The 16,152-nt window shown below is 28.5% G+C and overlaps 1 protein-coding gene across 1 annotated transcript in view; it reads right to left on the bottom strand.

Moving 5' to 3' along the window:
• Positions 1-2,695: 2,695 nt before the first annotated feature.
• LOC113552606 overlaps positions 2,696-16,152 on the bottom strand; it is a 33,374-nt gene continuing 19,917 nt past the window's right edge. The window contains exons 6-13 of the mRNA XM_026955459.1: positions 9,837-10,048; positions 6,585-6,666; positions 6,289-6,399; positions 5,853-6,190; positions 5,564-5,781; positions 4,655-4,809; positions 4,479-4,569; positions 2,696-3,524 (exon numbers count right to left, since the gene is read on the bottom strand). Coding sequence (XP_026811260.1) covers positions 3,020-3,524; positions 4,479-4,569; positions 4,655-4,809; positions 5,564-5,781; positions 5,853-6,190; positions 6,289-6,399; positions 6,585-6,666; positions 9,837-10,048 — 1,712 coding nt within the window. The 3' untranslated portion in view covers positions 2,696-3,019. The remainder of the gene's footprint in view (positions 3,525-4,478; positions 4,570-4,654; positions 4,810-5,563; positions 5,782-5,852; positions 6,191-6,288; positions 6,400-6,584; positions 6,667-9,836; positions 10,049-16,152) is intronic.

Raw genomic sequence — 16,152 nt, forward strand, 5'->3', positions numbered from 1 at the left:
TTCCATTGTCAAACTATTATTATAATAGTTATTGTGCGATGACATACGGTCGAGCCATTATCAGCTTGACCGTCAACAATGTATTGAACGAAAATTTCAAATCGTATTTACTATTTTGTTTATAACATGTTTGTGTCAATCAACGCTAATTTTATAGCCAAATAAAAAAAATATAAATAAAAAAAAAATATTAAGGTTTGTAATTAATTTGTCAAGATTTCTTATATTTTTATTTCAATAAATCAAATCATTGATATTGTACAACCTTGCGGCCTACCGATACATATTATCTGAAAATATTGACATAATTTTTAGTTATATCTACTTGGCATACCTATATGACATACAGCTAGTGCATATTATGTTGTATTTTATTATTATTAATAGGGAACGGATTTAAATGCAAATTGCATTTTTTCTGAATGTCCAAAAACATTTTGTTTTTCAAGCACAATGTTAATTTCTTACATCAAGGAATTAAAAAAAGTAACTTTTATTTTGCATTTTTTGACATTTTTAATACGTTTTTTATGTTTTTAAATCATTTTTAAAATTTGATAAAAATTATCAGCACTTGATTATGCAGTGCTATTATGAAACACTATAAAGTAAAAGTATAACAAATGTATATATCTAAATTATATATTCATTTTTTGTAAATCATTTTCAGAGTAAAAAGAAGATAGAAGAACTAGAAGATGATGAAATAATACGAATAATTAATATTTATCAGAATAAACATTTATATAATTAAACAAATTTTTTCAATGTTAGAAATAATTTTAAGAGCATATTTAAAAATGTCTGTTATGAGTGTATTAATCGTATTTTTTAAGGCATTTTCGCATTTTTCTTGTTTTTTGAGCATTTAAATCCATTCCCCAATTATGTCTTATTAGCTATTTATAATTTAATTAGTGACGATGATTTAGAATTAAGTAGGTGCATAATTTATAGGTACTTATAAAAAATGTATTTTATTTTTAACAATTCAAGTAAATAAAATAAACAGATTAAGTAGTTTGTAGGATCCAAAGTAAATAATAAATTATTATATATAATAAATGTATTATTCATTATGGTGCAAACTTTAGAATTGGGGCTGCATGATTTACGATATAGATGAGAATTTTTATTTTTTATTATTGAAGTAATATAAAAGAAGATTATTAAGTTTGAAATATCTTCCAAGCTATTAAAGATCAAACATTCCTTTATTATACACAAAACCTAATGATAAATAGATTTAAATTTAAATACTATTTTACTCAATTAATATTATTGGTTTGTTATACAAATTCAAAAAAACTTTTAAGACAGAAACAAAAGATTTATAATGTTTTCCACTAAAACACTATTATAATATTATTACAATATGTATTTTTTATTTTTTTTACTGAACATAGATTACTCAATGTGTATACATACATCATTATGCTAGTTGAAGCCATTCAAATAACGATCAATCGTAAATAATATCACTTACAATACATACAATGTGAGGTTTACATGTAGACATACTGTATTGACTATATGAAGGATGTGGCTAAACATACTGTAATGTGTACAAGCTATCTACTTTACAGAAAAAATAATAAAAAATATGTAGTCGGCTTATGTAGATTCGTCATTTTGTATAATATATTAATAAACATTCAATAGGACGAACATAAATTTAAAATACATACCCGGTTTATCGGTATAAACATTTTGTAACAAAATCTTTAGAAATCAAACAAACAAACAAACAAACAAACAAAATAATAATAATAATAATAATAATAGTAATCAAACAGAACATGTTATATACATTACACAATATATAATATATATAAAATATATTCACACATATATCACAAAATAAACTAAAAACTAATTAAAAAAAAAAAAACACTCCAAAATGACAATTTTGAAAAACAAAATCTGTCTAAGCTCTTTGGACAAATTGTACAGGTATCTACAATGTTTGTAAATGAACATTAAAATTGAGTTTATAAAAATAACATTTAGTGTAAGTACAAGAGAAAAGGTATAAGATAGACAATACATAGGATAGGAAAAGGACAGTATAAGGTTTTTTGATAAAAACATAATTTGATTCATAGATGGTAAGGATAAATGCATATATGTTTTCCGAAAAAATTTTCGAACGTCAGGAAAAAAAAGAATGAAAAATAAAATTAAAAAAAGTACATTTTACATTTTTAATGTATTATGTTTGACACATAAAGCATCAGATAACTTATATTTTGGTCAGACAAGTCGAAGTTATACAATACAAATGAAACGCTAGATGAACCGACTCACATAATTCATTTGTGTGGTATTGTTTTAAAAAATATAAATAAATTACAACAGTAAAAACTAACAATGACGCAACACTAAGACACGTAAGTCACAAGATTTAAGTAATATGGTATTGTGGTCACAGTGAATAAAATAAAATTTAGGTATTACACCTCTATCTCTCAAAAACTAACGAATTTAAATAATAAAATGCTGGTTCATTAGAATTCATCATAAACATTTAAATCTTAAAATAAAAACATAGTTACACTGTGTAAGCGATACAATTAAAAATTAATAATTATCATATTCTCTTGACATTTTTAAAAAAAAATTCTCCCTAAGACTCGGTCAATTTTTTTTTTTTTAAAGAATTCAGTCTTAAGAGTTACTAAAGAAAAAAAATACACACACGCTCGCGCTTTTAAAAAATAAAATAAAATCGTAATAAAAATTCAAAACGACGTTAGCGATAAAAAGTAAAAGGTATTTTGATTTTTACATTAAACACACATAATAATATTATATAAATATGGATTGTGGATATAACAACATTCGTACGGTTTTGGCACAATCTAACGAGAGAAAAATTAGTCTAACAGAGAATGCGTATTGTGCGCGAACATGATATAAGGATTTATATATTATTATATCACTTATTAGGACTTTCATCCTATCCCTCCCCCCTCCATCACCCTGGGTCATGGCGTACGACAACGACGATTAAATCTTCTCAGACGATAGCCAGCTCTCCACTTTGAGCCTTATCACCGCCGCCGGTCTGATCGGCGACTACCTGTACGTAGGACGGACCGCGGTTCTGTTCGTAGGCCTGCATGTGGTTGTGGTGCTCCGGCGACGAGTTGGATGAGTCCGAACTGCACGTGAAACAATCGCTCAGATATCGGTCTGCCGGGCCGGGCGCGAACAACTCGTCCAGGTTCCGGGTAAGTGCCGAATCCAGTTCCACCGACTTGTCGGACGAGCCGCCACCCGACTGCGAGCTAGCCCTGGACCGTTTCTCACCACCCGCCGGTCCTCGAGCACGCGTTCGCGATTTGCCCACCGACCGCAGACTGCTGGCCCGGCGCACCAGCCGCGTGGCGATCTCCGACGGTTCCTCTTCCACTTCGAACACGTACGACAATGAATCGTTCTTCTTCATCACGCCCAGTATCCGGGCCGGCGCTTCCGAATCCACCTCCACCAGTTGGCTGATCATCGTGTCCTCGTCACCGCTGAAAACCACATGATCGATAATATAAGTAGATATATAATACGTTGATATTTTACACTGGTAAAATTGTTGATTGTGTTGGAGGAGGGAGAAGGTTGGCGAGGCAACACTGGAAATGTATAATACATTTCGGGTTTAGAGAAAATAAGACATTTTTGTGCACACGAATACGTGAAAAATTCACGATTTGTACAATAAATAGTACGTATACACATACATATTCGAAACTGGTAATATACAAAACACGTTTATAAAATATAAATCGGAAAAATTACGAAATACTCGTATATATTCGGCGAAATTTTCGCAAGATATTAATGCGAATTATATTTTTTTAATTCAGTTAGATAAATATTTTTTTTAATTAGGCATTAACTATATAAAACGTTAAAGTCCTTTGAAATTTTAACATAAATAAATTTTTGTTTTCATTAAAAACAATTACACCAATAGTACAAATGGCATTAAAAAAAAATACTTAGTATTCGACAAACAAAAAAAATGCTTCTTTGCTAATGAAAATTCAAATTTTATTAACTTAATTGGGAATTAGGAACAGTTGAAAAAAATTGCGTTACTCTAAAGTCATAACGCAAGGGCAAATAAATTAAGTTCACAAAAAAAAATAAAGTTGTAGTGCATTAAATTAATTAATTTAAATCACTTTAACTTTTTGACTTTTTAATGCCCACCTATATTTTATCTTTAAAAGTACAAGTTTACAACCTACAAAGGCAATTATACAATATTCATATAACAGCGATAACATTTTGTAGCACAATAACTTAATAGTGATTATAGATTATATACACAATAAATAAATAATAAAATACAATAATAATGTCTTTATACAGATATCACACTTGAGATCACGCCATGCTCAATTATGTATCGAAAAAATAATAAACAATAATGATGATAATGATGTCGGTGAGCATATTTATAATAATAATACCTGTTTTCCGAATTTGAGCTCTCCCTGCTGCAGAGTTTCTGATAGTTGTTTTGTGCCTCTCTCATAGCTGCAAGATCTTGAGGTGTTTGGCCTATAGAATTAAACATTTTTTCTTTACAAAAGTTGTAACAAATAGACACATACGACAGTTATTTAAACGAGTTCTTGTGACTTACTCAATCTCTTCGTCGACACAGCTAAATGGTTGGCCACTTCGGTGCTCTTTTTTAGTTTCCACTGCAGTTCTTCATTGTGACAAGACAGCCGTTTCTTCTTTTGTTTTTCCAAATCTATTTCACGAGCCATTTGATCTTTTTCTTGACTGAGTTGCCTGTATATAATTCGTTAAAAACAATGATTATTACAATATCTTTAATTTATACGGTAAAAGCAGCGATTCATGTGGTTTCTTTATAAAGAAAATTACACCATATTTTTACTTCAAAACAACTGTGATATACAGATATATTAGTGTGTTATGTTTCAGAATACGAAGAGTTAAGATATACAATTTTATTTTGCGTATTTCGAGGGTAAGTGCATAATATGGCGTCAGAGTTTTCGTATAAAATAATTATTTTAAGACGTTTGGTTATATGTATACACCAATGTAAAAACAAAAATGAAAAAATGTAATATAAGTTATAAAAAAACTCATTTCAGAACACTTGGTAATTATGCCTAAATTATTTTCTTTTTTATTAATTTAAATCTAATAATAAATAAAAAATACTGTTTCACATAAATAACTTTAGTACAATTAATGAATTATGACGTTTTATTAGTATTTTTATTTTCATTGTTATTGTTATAGTATTACGGATGTAAAATTGAAACAATTTAATATATTTTCAGTACATGTTTGTACTTTCTATGAGAATTAATTAGCGCATAATTTAATGGTTTTGAGCGTTAAAAATCTCGAACTCTTGTTATTATTTTTGTGAGCCAACACCCAACAACATTATACATTCGATTTTTTTTTACGGTTAGGTTAAATTGTAGAAATTACTATATTACCTATTATGTTATGAATTTAGTATAATTTTATAACTATTATAGAATGCCTAGCATAATATACGTACATTTCGATTTCTGACTTTCTCTGTAGCTGTACGTTTAAATCTTCTACTCGAGACTGGGCCGCTTCTAATTTTTGCAAAATCGCTGGTAAATCGTCGCCTTCTCTCTGTAATTTTTCGTTTTGTTTACGGAGATCTTGCATTTCAGAACTTTTCAATTCTAGCACGGTTCTCAATGATTCTACTTCATCCAATAACTTTTGGTAGCCAAGACTTGTGTTCTATACAAAGAAATAAAATAGTAAAGAAATTATATTTAACGAAAATCAGTTATCACATGTAAAACAATTACTTGTAGTTTTTTGTCCTCGATTAACCGCTGGTTCTCTTCTTTTAGTACGTCTCTTTCGGACTTCAACAAATCACGTTCGTTCTCCAACACTAAAATCCTTTGGGTGAGTTCGATGTGTTTTTCTGTAGCCGACTTTTGCATCTGGGACACTTCAAGTTTGTTGGTTTGCTGAAGCTCGACGATTTGTTGGTCATGCGAAATTATTAGTTTCATTTTCTCCACGTCAGATTCATTTCTGTGTCTATTGAGTTCTTCGTTGAATTGCAGCCTCAAGTTATTAGCTTGCGCTTCGAGTTTCTTTTCTAATCCGAAGATTTCTGTTTCTTTTAAAGAAGTAACTAAAAACACAACATTTAAATTAATGTTTAGCAATGGAATGTATGAAATTGTATTATATAGTTTAAAAAAGTATTATATTAGACGCGATGGTTCTTACTTTCATTGACGAGTTTTTCTTTAATTTCCAAATTGTTTTTATAGTCATCGATTTCTTTTTGGAGCTTATGAATTTCTTCTTGATATTGAATACATTTTGCCCGAGATTCATCTGTAACAGTAATTGATATGTGTGTTGTATATTACTGTTATACTATATATTTATATAATTTTAATGAATAGGGAAACATGTACTGCTGTTAAACATGCGTAATAATTTATTATTCACTATAACGTAACGAAAAAAATGACACGGTAATGTTTGTTAAATTATGTACATATAAAAAAATTACATACCCAATGAACATTTAGTTGATACTAAATCGTTATGATTTGCGTCCAACTGTTGTTTCAGCCTTGTTGTAGACAGAGCGTCCATCTGAAAAAAAGGAAAAATATCGTATTGACGTAAATTACGCGATAGATCGAAATAACAAAATCAATTACCATGTTAAGACTGTATGCAAACAAACTTAACATAATATTCCCGTTAAGCTTCGGGAGCGTAATAATAATGAGAAGGTAAGTACGTGTATAAAATGCCGCGAAACGAAATGGAACGACGATCGGTAGATCAAGAAGACGCAATTAAACGGCCGATCGTCCAAAGTAGTACCGATTGACATTAATACGCGTTTAGCGCATGCATATAGGTATAATAAATAAATACCGTCGTACAGGTCCACTCGGCGGTAGACAACACTGCTACAGCTGTTCTATTATATAATTAGAAACTACGAATACGGTATATCGCTAATGGTAAACCATCATTGTCGCGTACCGTACTCGACGAACGATTCCATTGACTGCAGTGAAACATGCTCGAAAATGCGACTAGACGCCTCCCTCTCCCCCAAAGCTACTTCTCCTATCCACTACATCCGTTGTGATGCGCTTCTTAGGTTATAATATTATTATTGTTTACGGTATGGAAATTTAAAATAGTTCCCGGAAGTCGGCTCGTCATCGTCGTATCCGGAATAAACACAAGATTTATGATATATTTTTGTTTTACTCCCCCTGTGCACAATATACCCAAAAATAATTAGATTGAAAAAAAAACAATCGAGTGATGTTAGAATAAAAAAATAATAATAAAAGTTGTTTAGCCATATTTTTTAAACTCTAATTTACGTATATATATATATATAAATATACATATTAAACGTTTCCACGTCGAATTCGTTCCATTAAAAATTTAACACGGACGCTTTAACTGCGTTAACGACGTACAAAATTAATAAATAATATATATATATATTATGTTTAAATCGAAAACTGTTGAAAATAACGATATAATATATAATAATAATAAAATAATACTTTTGATTTTCACAAAACACATCGAATAAATTCGTATTTATTTTGTTTACTACTAAAAATACAACTTCGTCAAATAACATAAATATTTGAAGGAATGGTAAAATCACTATCATAATACTGAATAGTAACTTAGAAATATATATATTATTTTAAACAATATACGAGTTATAACTATTTTGAAATGAATATTTGATACATTGTATAAGAACATTTTACTTTCGCCGTTGACCGCAATGATACAACCGGATTTTTTTTAAGCAAATGTTCGTGGTATAGTTTTATTTTTGAAGTGACTATTATTCTGTGGTTCATTTTGATGATTAAATTTTAATATTATTAATTAATAAAAACGATAAATTATGAATAATAAGTTAATAATTTTGAAAATATTACATTTTGAAATTCCCTTCTTTATATATCAAAACGATTTTTCACTTTCTCAGTTAAACGTATTTCTAATTTGTCTTGTTAAAATATGTAAATTTAGTTACTCTTTCAATGGTTTTAACAAATCGTACATGTAAAGTAAAATATTCATATCTATAAAATATAGTTAGTTAGTATTTAGTTTTGGACCATTTCTATTTTATTATAATTTTTTTTTTAGAACTTTAATTTGCCTTATGTAATGGTTAACTAAAATATTTACACAGCGTTTCGTCATTTTGAATAAAAAAATTATCTCCATAAAATGATTGATTTATATAATTGTAAAATTGAAATGTCTATGTTAGATTATTAGAAGTGAGTAAAACCATATTGTTTCAGGAATAAATAAATAAAAAAAAAGGTAAGTACATATACAAGATTGAAACAAATCTTGAGAGCTGGGATGGAAATCGAAGTGGTGCGCAGTGCGCATTAACTATAAGTACAACACGGAGATGGTTTCCACTAGGTACCTATATTAAAACAGTTTTCCATGAAGAAAGAAAAAATAATACCATCAATGTCGGGAAACGTAAACATAACTCGCTCTGGTACTTATCCCAACCATCACAAAGCTATTCTATACTCGTGTCAGGTTTTTTAGATTTTTTTTTTTTTTTGTAATAAAGAAGGAGAAAAACGAGAAAACGACTTATCCTCATCGAAGAATGTATGATATATTATTGTGCGTCGACATTCAGTTTTTATAGAATTATAGTAAAGAATCGTATTTACTATTATTATTATATATTATTGTTTATGGTTCGAACTTTGGAATCAGAACGAGTTACATGTTGAGGTGTGGTTGATGGAGAGGTTATGGGCGGAAGGGGGAGGGGTTAACTCAACAACAATAACAAAAACAACTATACTATACTGTACAATAGGTACTATAGATACTATATCTATAACATACCATTATTATCATAAAAGTAGTATGCACATACAGGGCGATTCTTTAAACAATGTACGCTCATTACTTAGAAAAGAATTTTTATTATTATTACTGTTCAGTACCTATATGGGTATTATACTATATACCAAACTATTTTGTAAATCTAAGAAGCACATTACACATGCAATTCTAACACTTTAAATTTTCCGTAATATTTTTTCACTATTATGCACCTATTGTTAGTTGGTTATTATTGACTTTTGATTTTTAAACGTTAACCTATATGGTTATATGTATCATAGTTCATAACTCATTACAAGCAAAATACTTTTTTAAAACTGACAACGTAGTATTTTATTTAATGAATAGTTTTTTTGTTTATTATTATATATAAATACAAGCATTTTTTTTAATAGTTTAATAACAAATTTTGCTGAGTACCACATCGCTTATAAATGCTTAAAAATTAAAAACTATTCTTTCAATATTTACACGTTGCAGTATTTAAAAAAGTAATCCATAGATCACAAAATAAAAGGCATATATCTAATAAATTATATAGCTATAAGTTTTCATTGAAAAAATCAAGTTGATAGAAAATATATTTTTCCGACAAACGTAATCAAAGCGAAAAAATAAAACAATGTAAACAATATTAATATTAGAAAAAATATTGAATGTATTTTTAAAAAAAAATTCTGATGAAAAAACTTATACTTTTCAAGAGAAAAAAAAGAATACTTTGTTGGCTGTTAACAGAATCACACTGTATACTCCATAAAATATACCTATAGTCATAATGTCTCATGTGGTCACTATTATAGCAATATTATAGCAATATTATGTAAATGTTATCAAGGATGTGCTCGATCGTAACAAAATCGTTAACGTGTTGTACTCACGTCGTCGACGAGGTACTGGAAGAGTACGGATACCGCGTCGAAACCCTTGGTGACATGATCCAGCTGTGTCTCAACGAGTTGCAGAGTTTCTCGATCCACAACATCTCTTTTAGCGCTTTTGACTTTTGCCGCCACCGCTGTGGGGGCTGCAGTTTTATTGACATGTGATGGTATCGTTTTGCCATCGGTTTTTGTTATCGTTAAACTGTGATCTGTAACCAATAAATGATGACGTTTTATTTTGTTAAGTTTACGCTTGATAATGAAATTTGGTTCACACTCGTTACAATTATTATCCGAATAAATACAATTTAACAAGTAGGTATATATCTATTACACTACATGGAACTACTAATTGCTTATACATATACTGTTGAAATTATTGAAAGTATTTAAAACTATCAATAAAACATGTACGATAATTTGACCATTTTGTATTACTCGTATATAGAATAATATCGTTTTTGATGATTATAAGCATTGATTGTATAATAGGTTAAAAATAAACTTGTAATACTTAATGCACACTATACACCAGTAGGTTGTCAAATTTATATTCTATTTTTTTACGTTTATATGAGCTATGAATAATTATACTACCTATTTAATAAGTTAATAACTGTTAATGTTCCTCGAGAATCAATACTATTAACCCTACTTTACATAAGGTCGACATTTCTGACATCACATAGACGCCACACATTAATCTAACCTATTTTTTTTCCTGATACAACAATCTACATAGAAGCTTAAAACATAAAAGCAATTAATTATAAAATCATTTAAATATTTTATCATCTTAATTAAATAATGGGGAAGGGGAATAAATAAGGGAATAGTAATAAATCCCTAAACAATTTTGAGTGTATTGTTCAATCTACGCCGCGTAATCGTATTCCATCATCGTTCATTTTCAACAATTCCTTGAAAGCTATCCGGATAAAATTATTAACTTGGTGGCCGCACTTATATGATTTAAAGCTCAACGAGGTGATCTATATCAAGTTATGTAGTTACGTATTATAAACAAGAAGTTGAAAATTTAGAAAAAAATATTTGCTGCTCATTTATGATCAACTATAGGTCATATTATACTATTATTATTATTATTATTATTATTATACTATAGGTCATATTATATATTGGTAACCAGTTTATATATTATTATTGCTTATCCTATTGGGGGCAACAAACATTCTTAAAAAATTTCAAATATTACTTAAACATACACAAATATCTTAAAATTCAAAAATTCTATGATCACATTGTAAATTTGACTGAGTCCCTTAAAATCCATTCACAAGTTAACAGGTTCAGTACACTATCGTCCACATAAAACAACCACTAGAACGCTACTTTAGACAAGTACGTCCTCGTTACTTAATTTTTTTATAAATAATAATACCACGATAATTTAGTTTAATCTATACTAATTATACTTAATTATTACAACTCGCATCATAATTTAAGATAAATTATATTATTTTATCGCAGTTCATAAAGCCATTTATATTTATAGATAGCGTAAGCTACAAATGTCTTATTGTAATAAATTTAAAAAATAATAATTATAACTTATGATTAATAATTTCATAACTCAAAAGTTTCTATAAAATATATTATTACTTGACATATAGTAATAAATAATCAAAATATATAGGTATATTAGATTATTATAATTAAAGACGCAATGCAATGAGAATTATAATTTATAATATAGTTATAGTATAATGTAAACCTCCTAATGTAAGACACATTTTATTTAGTTATATAAGATATTTAAAAAGTTATATATGCGTGGTATTAAATTTAATGTTGAAGATACGAGTATAAACTTGAAACAAATTAAAAGTAAAATAATAAAATTACCATAAAGTATACATTTTAATATTTTATGGAATAATCTGTAAAAACCGTATCTAAATTTAAATAAATTGCTGTGTAATGGCTGATAAGGATATGCATATAAAATTAAAAATAATATATCTTAATACAGTGTTAAAATAATTTATGGTTAATTTAATATCGATGAATTTGAAAATTTTTTGCCTAATATTATAATAACACAAATACGAATACCGAGGGTTGTTTTTCTAAGTATAAATATTAAAAATAATAACAATCAATATATTTAATTTAAAAAAAGTACAATAAATTAACGTGTTTAACATGTCGAGTTCCACCATAGAATAAAATATATAAAGTAAATATATAAATAATAATTTTTAAATGCATTTGTTTTTGTAGTATTATATATAATAACAATTATCATATTCATATTAAATCATTTAAATCCATTATTAAAACGTGAGCGATTAATTCCAATAAAATACGCTAAACTAGGGTCATTGTATACGTGTATATAATATTAGAAATCAATAGAAAGTTCATACAATTCGAAAAATATTCTAAATTGAATCATAAAAGTTTAAGATTTTTATACTCCAGAAATATGAAAAATGACCTGTACATCGTACGACTGTCAAAACAGTATATATATTAAGTTTCCCATCAATATAGATGTTGTATAAAAACGTTTTAGATTACTCAACGAAAACAACAATATAATATATTATAATGTATGCTAGACCGAATATTATAGGTCCGCTCAAATTTCAATGCTATAATATGGATTAATTTATTTGATACCTATCACAATATCGTTTTCATATAATGATCAAGAATATTTTAATATGATTACTATTATGTTGTTGAAGTCGTTATTTTTAGACAATAATATATAACATTAACGATCGTCAACAGTTCCAACTCTTAAATGGTCAGAGACAAGCATTGCAGCATTCTGGACACATATATGTTAACATTGTTATTTATTATGTCACATTCGAAAACGCTATATTATGTAAAAAAATATATCTAATCTACATGTAGTTGTTAAAAAATCCTATTAAGGGCGTATTCATACCTAGGAAACACACCATATTGTAATTCCGAATAAAAATCACAGTCGAATAAATTGCGGACATTTCTAAATTTATCACAGTAAAATGCAGGTCATCGAAACAATAACATAAATCATTAATAGACCAAAAAATACTAGCAAACAAGTATTTAAACATGCCCAGAAGAAGGATTATAACGATGAACTGAATAAAAAGCGATTATATTATATCGCTATCGCTATAACAATATTATACTACACTGTATTACATACCTAATATAATTAAAGTTTTAATAGTTATTAGTTACCATTGAATAATATCTAATAACTACAAAATTATAATTATTAGTTGCTAGGCTATTCGAACCAATTGGTACATTGTAAATTATTTTTTTTGAAACAGGTAGAGGAATGCTGTATTTTGATTAATTTTATGTGTTATGAATAAAATATGATGAATTTAACAACACAACAATTTACTTAATTGAATTTGACAAGTAATAATAAATAAACAATTCCGAACAAGTCGATTGCTATGATCGCCAACTGTTACCTATGTACTTGGGGAGTCCGGTTTATTCTCGCATGAGGTGGAATGTTTCAAGGTTTTGATTTTTCAGCGTCATAATAATATATATATATACATGACCTACATATAATTTAAATTAAAATAAAATAAATAAAATAATAAAATAATTTTTTTTTAGAAAATCTAAAATTTAAAAATAAAAGTACATAAAACGTTATACACTGCACATGCACATGGTGACATTGAAAACGATTCATATGCACACATTGGTATACTAAATTAATAATATTATATAATATAATATAATATATAAAAATAAAGATCCTGGTATCGAAACGAGATTATTATTAATTATGCTTCAAATGACGTGTAAGCACAAAATATGTCGTCATATCGACACGTTTTAATTTATGTATATAATATTATAACAGGTATACGAAACCATAAAAAAATACAAAACGTTTCTCGATGAATTACAAATTTTAGATCGCGGTCGACGCGTTTACACAACATATCGATAAAATTACACGGATAATTAAACATACATGCGTCCATCGTCGAAGTTGTTGGTCATTATACATATATGATGCGCCGCGGCCGTCGGGTACAATATATAGTCGGCTGCAAAAGGTAGGTATATAATAATATATGGTTATAACCAAGTGGACATTATTCCTATTTTTAAATAATACATGTCAACGTTGGCCACCGGCCAAAAAACAAATATATATACGTATACGAGCAATATATAGAGTCCGCCGCCGCGCCGGCGCATCCAAAATACACTTCCAGGAGAAGATATGTGTGCGGTGGAGCTTATATTAAATTCGTTTTTTTCCCGAATTGCTACATTAAGAAACTCGAGAGCTTTTTACTTCTGGAACATTATATTAACATATATACTGCACACACACGAATTTGTTTTATTGTTAGACACGTCGTAATATCGTAATCATTATCATTAAGTGCGTCTCGCGAGAACTCTGCATTTCAGCTTTCAGAAGCAGTGATGGACAACACAGGATTTTCTCATACATTATATGCTTATATATAGATTCGTTTTGAGTGTGTGTGTGTGTGTGTGTGTGTGTGTGTGTACGCCGTAACTACGTAAGACTCGATGGCCTGGCGGGAAATGGCGATGTACGGCAGTAGTGAGGTGCGGAAGTGGTGAACGGCGGCAGGGCATCGAACCGCATCGCACATCGTTACAAATTTATCGATGGACATAATAATATATTATTTTATATCGTCGCGGGACTAGAAAAGTACTACGATTCCTATTAAGGGAGCGGGACGGTGGCGGGTCACATAACGGACAGATTGTGTCGGTCGTAAGCTTACACAGATGAGCCGCAACTTGAGTCTGCTCAGAGGTAACGCAGTTATCCATCAAGCGTAATCCTCCAGCTATAAACCTTTCCCGTACACGTATAAAATCGAATTCGTTTAAATTCGTTCGCACGGGTACAAATAAGACAGTACGAACCAACTAGCCATATATTACTATTATAGCTACTAACTTATTCTTGACTATACAATGTAATATCTAGCGTATAAAATTGTTTGCTTGCACATGGTTTTTTAAGCTGCAATTTGTTGTTCTAAATTTTCAACTCTATATGAGTTATTATATAGTGTCTCAGACCATAAATAATGCGACTACAAAGATATAATTATAAAGCACGTATTGACTACTACCATAGATACCTGCAGTCCACCCAAAACAGTCACCGTTCCCCGACGGCAATACCTGAAAACCTCGCAAACAATACGTATATTGGCCGGATATTTTAATTATTACGAATGACGTAGATGAGTAGATGACTATACAATTTTCGAATTCATTCCCAGAGTATAGGCACTATAATTTTTTCTCCCGAAGACACGACTCACACAATATTATGTTCTGTTATTTTCGTCATTCTATGCTACAATCATATTTTTTGGAAAACATAATACCTCTCATACATTAACTACTTATTATTGTTCGCGATGTAATTTGAAAAGTCTTCAACTGAAATGCGACCAACCAGGAACAACTTTATAATACGCATATTGTTCTAACATCAAAACATAACACAATAATTATTATTTTGTCAAACATGATAAATAATTAATAACAATGACTGCTTAGACTAAAAAGTATTAAAAATCATACAACTTAATCGTTTATATCGTATACTAATAATTTGCGTGTTTTCAAAGAATTACTGACAAACGTTATCCAGAAAAATCAAAATATCACACTGAACTTTTTTTTATTAAAAAATAAATTCAGGTTCATAGTGCGCTTCATCCTCATCAATATTCTAATTTTGCGTTCAACTTTTTTTATTTGTTCCAAAAACAAAAAAAATGACAACATTTTTATAAAAGTATATAACTAAATAATATATCACCATGAATAATCATTAAAAAATTACTTATTAATTTATGACAAACCATACTTTTATAAAAATTAATAACCCAAATAGTCAAGTATCAGTAAAAAATATATACTACAACTACACAATTGACGTACAATTTCATGTAATTATTTTTTAAATTTAAATAATTGGTCATACTTTTGATCGAAATTGAATAAAATATGATATAATTCACTAATTTTCATTTTATTCTAAACTTAATTCTTTACAAATATAATTTGACCGGTGCACCAAATACCGAACTGTCAGTTCTAAAAAACTCAAGCCTTAAAATGTACTTACAAATTAAAATTAAAATTATAAAAATAACATTAAAAACAATGTAAAAATATTAATTTTTTCAGAAAACTTTAAAAAAATAAGAAATATTATTGATATGTATAGATATGATAAATTATTATTGATAATAATATAAATAACACATGTTTATATGAGATCTATCTCCCGCTCGAGAAT

The sequence above is a fragment of the Rhopalosiphum maidis genome, chromosome 2, assembly GCF_003676215.2.
Source record: "Rhopalosiphum maidis isolate BTI-1 chromosome 2, ASM367621v3, whole genome shotgun sequence".
NCBI classification, from domain to species: Eukaryota; Metazoa; Arthropoda; class Insecta; order Hemiptera; family Aphididae; genus Rhopalosiphum; species Rhopalosiphum maidis.